Raw genomic sequence first — 6892 nt, 5'->3', positions numbered from 1 at the left:
TCGACAAATCTTTTAGAAGACTTTGATTTCGGTGTTAAACACCTAAAAATGCTTAGTTATTTCCGTGTTATACTATGGTAGCCTTATCTTTCACATCGGAAAAAAATAAAATGACAAACATCTAATTACCTCCCATGGTTTCATGTTTGGCTAGCAATCTGGCATGGGTGTCGAGGTCACCATTGAGGTTGCCGTTTACGAGGGTGGATGATTTGAGGAGGATGAATTGGTGGTGGGTGGCCATGGAGGATTGTTGCAAGGGTGGGCTTCAACGACATTGACCTGCTCCACAAGAATGTCGATAGTTTTACTGTTTTGTCCAGCTTATTGTACTATTTTGGCTTTTTCTTGACCTATGTAAACACGCTCAAAGCTTGGAGAATATCTCATTACAAATAAGAACTATATTACATAATATTATCTAAGACATCTTATTACATATGAGATATAATCAATGTGTTTCCTATAACTCTGATGACTCAAAAAAGTATTAGTGAAGCAGTGAACTAATTAAGGTCATTATTGGCGTTGTTCATTTCATACTAGTTTCCAAGAGTGGCAGGATTTGATAGATTAATGAACAAGGTCTGTAATATATAGTTTCATTTCAGCTGGGTTTCCCTGCAGGGTCACCTTGGTCCACAGCTGGCGGCAAGAGTCCCAGTGCACCAGTGCCTTGGCCTGCGGCGTTGGGCGTCCGTGCCTGACATGTCTCGGCAGCCTCATCAGAGGCCCAACATCGACACCGATGGATTCCAAATTGTTGAGGGTCGTCGTCAGCAGCGCTATCCGGGGAGAACGGTGCCCAAACGTCACCGCCCCGTCCCGCTGGACCTCGTGAGTCTCTGCTTCAACTGCCTCGCGCAAGACCACGTCGCCGCTCAGTGTCGCTCTCGGTCCCGTTGCCTCCGTTGCCGGGGGACTAGCCATCGAGCAAGAGTGGGCAAACATGGTCGTTTGTCGGCGTGCAAGCGTCGCCCCAGCCGGAGTGTGGAACGTCGCCCTGCTAGTCCGAGGCGACCCAGCTTGTCACCGGAATGTCGCGCCATGCCAGGTCTGACGTCCACAACGTCGTCGCCTTGTCATGTGCAGCGGTCAACCACGCCGTCACCGTTGGCGCAGCAGCACCACAACAGCAGCTTGCTGGTATCACCACCTCTGGGTGACGTTGATAATCGTCCCAAGATCGAGGTCTTCATCGTCCAGAGGAATGTGGAGCTCGCCGCGTCTGGAGTGGACCTCTCCCTTGTTCTCGTCGTACTCGTTGGTGGAGACCAGCCAGCCGTCACTCCGGAGGAGTTCCAGGCATACCTTTCCTCGAGGTTCCGTGTGTCTATGGGCGCGGCCGGGGTCTGTGCTTGGCTTGGGGGGGGGCTTTGCATGCTTGTGTCAGCTAGACGGCCATTCTAGCGTCGATATGCAGGGAGGCAAAATGTAGATACAAGCGGTGCACCCAGAGCCTGAGCTCATAGTAGACTGTTGCTCGGAGGTTCAACGTTACAACTTTGATACCATGCTGGTTGAGGTGGAGGCATGTCTGACCAAAAGGCCACATCAGGCAGGTCCCACGAGCCAGGCCGTGTCGGAGGTAGCCCAGGTGGTGGACCTGTGCCTTTCAGGACCAGACGAGTGTGGCTCGGGCCAAACCTCACCAAGGCCCTCGCTCTTGGTGCCGGAGCAGGCTAGGGGATCCCCACCCCCGGTCTCGACTTCCCCGCCAACCAGGTAGGTGCAGACGGAGGCGGCCCAGCCACACCAGCTATTGATGGCAGTGCGCCTGACGCGACGGCCGCAACGTCGACCGAGGACTTCATCGCTGTATTCAAGAAGCCGCTCACGATGCATGTCTTGTCGTCGCCTCCAAGACTGTGGCTAACCCGAGCGGCCAGAGCGCGGACGGGGGAGCTGGATGACTCAGAGCTCGTCCCCAAGAGGAGCGCTAGGCTTGCCGCCAAGAGCAGGCACAGGGAACAAAAGCCGGAGGCTCAAGCGCGGAAGGTGATGATGAAACGTCTGGGGCTCGAGATGGAGACTGAGCTACCTGACGAAGCCTCCTTTGACGAATTACAGACCGCCTTCAAACTCCCCCTGTCGTCGTCGATGCGGGAAGCCATGCAGGTCCTCTTCCCGGGCAGGAAGCCGCGGGCCTAGACGCTCGCTTTTGTCTTGCTGATTTGGTCGCAAAACACCTATCCTATGTAATTTTTTCTAAGTGTATCCAGTAGCTAGGTGGTAAGGTGCGTTGTGTCACGAAGGCTCCTTGCTTACGTGATCGCGCACGGGTGTACTCATAACTATTTTTCTCTTGATGAAAAACAGGTGAATGGTCCGATCGCGAAAAAAATGCTATAGCCATAGCATTTAATTGTTGCATTGCGTTGCGAAACATTTAGGTTACAGTTAGACTCATTTCCGTTTCCACGGCTTATGATGAAATGGTCCGATCATATAGTGGGATTTCGTTTTGCTTCCAAGATATAGCCGAGCGAGTGTGAATACGAGGTTCCATTTAGATGAAACCCATTCATTCTCTATTAGTTTAGCCCATATGGCATCTCATTTTAAAGACTGAAACTCTTATGAAACCTGTACTGAGATGAGCTAAAGATCCGGCGCGGAAGCTCAAATTTGTTCCGTATCGATCGGCTGGCTCGACGTGCATGACTTTTCCTATTTGAAAAGTTGGTACGTAGCAGGTATTCACACTGCATACCTGATATCTGACTGAATTAATAACAGAACAAGAGCGTTTCACCTGGCTACAGCAACCCCCCTGTGATCACAATCATCGGCCACCATGCGTGCTTGCTCTGTCGTCGAGAGGGACATGAGTGAGGGCCATAAAATAAGATCCACGGCGCGTGGACGGCGGAGATTAAACGACGGCCGGGGGGACCATTAACGGTGCATAGTAGCAGCAGCAAGTGTAAAACTGTATACTAAGCTACAACTAGCTGAGTAGCACTTCCGTCTAGCAGCAGCCATTGCTAATTTGCTGGCCCGTTCCCTGGTCTAAAATTTGGCTGAAAAATACTATTTTGGCTGAATTGTTATGAGAGAAAAACGTTGTTCCGGCTGAAAAATGAAGCCGAACAAGTCGAATATGGAGTAAGCCGGCTAGCTTGTGGTAATGTACGGCCACTAGCTAGCTATATACTTTGCACAATTGGATCCATCACCAGCCAAATCTTGTACTACGATCGATGTGTTTTTCATCCCGTCTTTTGCATAGATCAGCTAACTGGAATCCTGGAAAAGCAAACTACTATAGTTAGTAGTATCAATCATACGATCGCCTTAGATATATGCGCACCACCCAACGCAAGTTAACAGCTGGGAGCAGCCAAGTAAACAAACAATTGATATGATGAGCCACGGTTAAGCCACGTTCGATCTCATTGTCAAGGAAGGGGCAATAATGATTATCCTGGTAGCTGTAGCTGTAGCTGTAGTAGTAGTAGTTGTTGTTGTAGTAGTAGGTAGTACATGTGTTAAGCGACTAGTAGTTACTACCCCTCTATTCCAAATTATAAATCGGTTTACCTTTTTAATAAAAAAATTAAAACAACTTATAATTTGAAATAAAGAAAGTATATATTTGCTTACATACGGTCCAATCCGAGACACTACCTCGTCTTTCTTTGGCTACGAACAGTATAGATACATTCCTGCCATTTTAGAGAAAAAAAAAACTTTGTGGAGTCAATGTTTAACTATTACTCGTTGCATATATTCATTCTATAGGTTAATTATTTATTTACATATACATTTTGCGGTGTCAAAATAAAGTATAGACTGAAAAACCACGACAGTTTTGGATAAGATAGAAAGATGAATTCAGACTATATACATAATCAAGAAGCAGCTGTCAATATAATTGGCATGGCCGGCACCCATCAGCGAGCATGAGAGAAAATTCGTCGATTTGGGTGGCGGCAGCCTCTGCCCTCTGGTGAGCCCAAAGGCCTTCAAGTTTCCTCTCTCCTCCGATCCCTTTCGACATCAACGTCCAAATCACACCTTTAACTAACATCATCACTACACTCTCCCTCTCATCAAAATAATTTAAAGAGAAAATCTAACATCACCACTGCAGAAAGTACTCCTATATAGTGTTTTCATAACCGAGACCGACATCTGGACCAATAGCAATCCATCGCCTTCCTATTGGCTGAGGCGTGGGCCCCGCCGGAAAGCATACAAGGCAAAAAAACTAGAGAGCTGCACCAGCGCGGGGGTAACACGTACACCAGCTGACCAGCGGTGCTATATATTGTAGTACAAAATATATAGAGTATGTAATAAGCTAAAGTGAGGTCAGATGGTATGGAGTAATTACAGGTCGACAGAGCGAAGTTAGTTTGCAGCAAAAGTAATGCGCCAGGCTTAGTTGGCTCTTTGGCACGGTTTATGTCGGTTTCGACTTCATTTATTTTGCGCAAATTGAGGTACTGTAGTGTGAGGTTGTTTTTGTAAGCCGGGGTTAAAATGAATTAGAAGCCGAAAAAACCAGTTTTTCTGGTTTCACCGGCTTTGGCTTCACCGGTGAAGCCATTTTAGATGAGCCGTGCCAAATTGGGCTTTTCCCTTGAAAACCCTACAAACTTGGAGGACACGAAGAGCTCCACTACGCTAGCTACTAGTAGTGGTATGTCCAAGTCCAATCAAACAAATGCAAGGACTAATAATCATGTACTAGAACTAATGATGAACATGATCATCCAACGATCAGTTCTACGGTTACATACGTACAATAGATGCAGTAGTAGCCTGTGTGCTCATTTGTGATAACTACTAACATCAGATGTCATCACACTGATGTGCAGAGCAAGCAGAAGAATGGTTTGCACTTTGCAGAGGACAAGGAGGATGAGCAGCGACTGGTACTGGTAGAAAGCAGCAAAGGCGGGGGTACGGTAGAAGGTGCACGTGCAGGAGCGGGTCAAAAGAACAGAAACCCACCCTGGCCGAGCAGGCAGAACGGGAAGGGGGCGGTCTCGTCAGCAGTCAGGCCCATGCCGATGATGCCGCCGCTGTTGCCGCTTCCGAGACCGAGATTCGGCACATGCTGCACCCCGGCCCCGCAGTAGGTGGCGGCGGGGGGATCGAAGGTGGGGAGCACAACAGACGGCGGCTTCTGCTCCGCCGCCCATTCCCATTGCCAGCCGTCCAGGCCCTTGGCGGCGGCGCCTCCGAGCGCCGCCAGCAGCGGGTGGTGGTGGAGTACTGGCACTGGCGCCGGCGGGAGCGGGCGGGCGGGCTGGGAGGCGAGCTGCATGCGGCGGCGCTTCTTCTCGGCGGCCTGCTCGACGAGGCTGCGCGTGACGCCGTCGGGGTCCTCGGCGAGCCTGGCGAGGAAGGACATGAGCTGGTCGGGCCGCCGCTCCGTGGCCTGCAGGCGCCGGCTCATCTGCGCCAGCTCCTCCCCGATGGCCGTCTGCTCCTGCCGCAGCCGCTGCACCTCCTCCAGCAGCGCCGGCGCCTCCTTGTTCTCTTCCGGATCCCCGTCCCCCTCCTCCTCCTGACGATGATGACGATGATCCTCGCCTGTACCGATACAGAAGCCGGCCGCCGCCGCGTACTGCGCCTGCGCGTGCGCATCGCCGCCGGAGGAGGCGGAGCAGGCGGCGCCCTGCTCGCCGCGCTTCCTGCGGCGCACGATGCGCGGCAGCAGGTGCGTCTGGCCGCGCAGGAACGACTCGTGCGCGAACTCCCACCGGTCTGGGTGCACCTTCCGGAACCCCTGCGGGCATCCATGGCGCCAGGGTAAGTGTACAGCAGGAGGACATGTGACTATGTGAGGAAGACAACGAACGACCATGACCCTTATTCACGCGCGCACTTACGTATGTGCTGAGCTGGCGCACGAAGCTGGAGAAGTTGCTGTGCTTGAAGAAGCAGGGGAGGAGCAGCCGCGAGAAGCCAGCGGGGTCGACGACGACGAACCTGTTGTTCTCCCTGCCCCATCGCACGAGCGCGTCCGTCCGCGGGTCGCACACCATCTGGTAGGTCTTGGCCACGAACGTCGCCGTCTGGAGGAGCTGGTGGTCGCCTCCGCCGCCGACGCCGCACCCGGCGAGCAGCCCCAGCGCGAGCTCCGTGTGGAGGCCGTCCATCATCAGCCGGAGGCTAGCTTGAGATCGAGCCGATCGATCGATGATACGGTAGGAAACACGATCGAGCGATTCAAGCCTCGCCTGCAGCGCCGCCGACCCCGTTTCCGCGCAGCACGCTGCAGGCAAGCGCCCGTGCGAGCCGGTCTCGCTCCGAGCTGGGTGTCAATTTCTCTCAAAAGGCAGCAGGCGGGGCCGGGGGTTACTAATTAGGGATTTTTTATCTAGGTCATTACACTTTTTCAAGTTTGGATAATTCGACCTGCCGCCGGGGGCGGATGGACGGATCAAGGGCAAGGGCCCAGCACCAGATATGGCCTGAGTTTTTCTTTTTAATTTTTTGGCCGCTTCATCAGAGAATGGGTGGTGGGCCCGGGTCAGGTAGGGGCCCTCTTGCTTTCCGCGGTTGATTAAACAAATGCACGCTACGTTGTAGGTGTGCTCTCTTCAAAAATATCTTGTCCCCTTGGAGCCTACTCCTTGGATCAAGGATGGGAATGGGATGCATCATGATCATGCATGCCAACCCCTACTTGGTCCCCAAGCTGAGCAGCTGCCTGCTGCTTGATCGATGCCTGCCTTCCAAATCGGGCATGGAGGATTACTTTTGCAAACATACTTTATCAGCCCGCGATCGTGAAAGCAAAGAATAAGGGTACCGATCTTTAGGTTTCTTTATAACTGGGCAGCGTGTCCGTGTGTTGGTACGAGACAGCTAAGCTTTTGTATTAAAAACACACGGATCGCATGATAAAATAATAATACTGTTAAATTAAATA

At 51.8% G+C, this 6892-nt stretch overlaps 1 protein-coding gene across 1 annotated transcript; it reads right to left on the bottom strand.

The window, feature by feature from the left end:
- Positions 1 to 4599: 4599 nt before the first annotated feature.
- On the bottom strand, positions 4600 to 6308 carry LOC136452521 (heat stress transcription factor C-1a-like). The gene is made up of 2 exons (XM_066453131.1): positions 5847 to 6308; positions 4600 to 5743 (listed from the first exon to the last, which is right to left on the bottom strand). The coding sequence occupies exons 1-2, from the start codon at positions 6117 to 6119 to the stop codon at positions 4943 to 4945; spliced, it is 1074 nt and encodes a 357-aa protein (XP_066309228.1). The 5' UTR covers positions 6120 to 6308; the 3' UTR covers positions 4600 to 4942.
- Between the last annotated feature and the right edge of the window lie 584 nt (positions 6309 to 6892).

The sequence above is a fragment of the Miscanthus floridulus genome, chromosome 5, assembly GCF_019320115.1.
Source record: "Miscanthus floridulus cultivar M001 chromosome 5, ASM1932011v1, whole genome shotgun sequence".
Classification (NCBI taxonomy): Eukaryota; Viridiplantae; Streptophyta; class Magnoliopsida; order Poales; family Poaceae; genus Miscanthus; species Miscanthus floridulus.
This window is presented reverse-complemented; position numbering and strand designations above follow the sequence as displayed.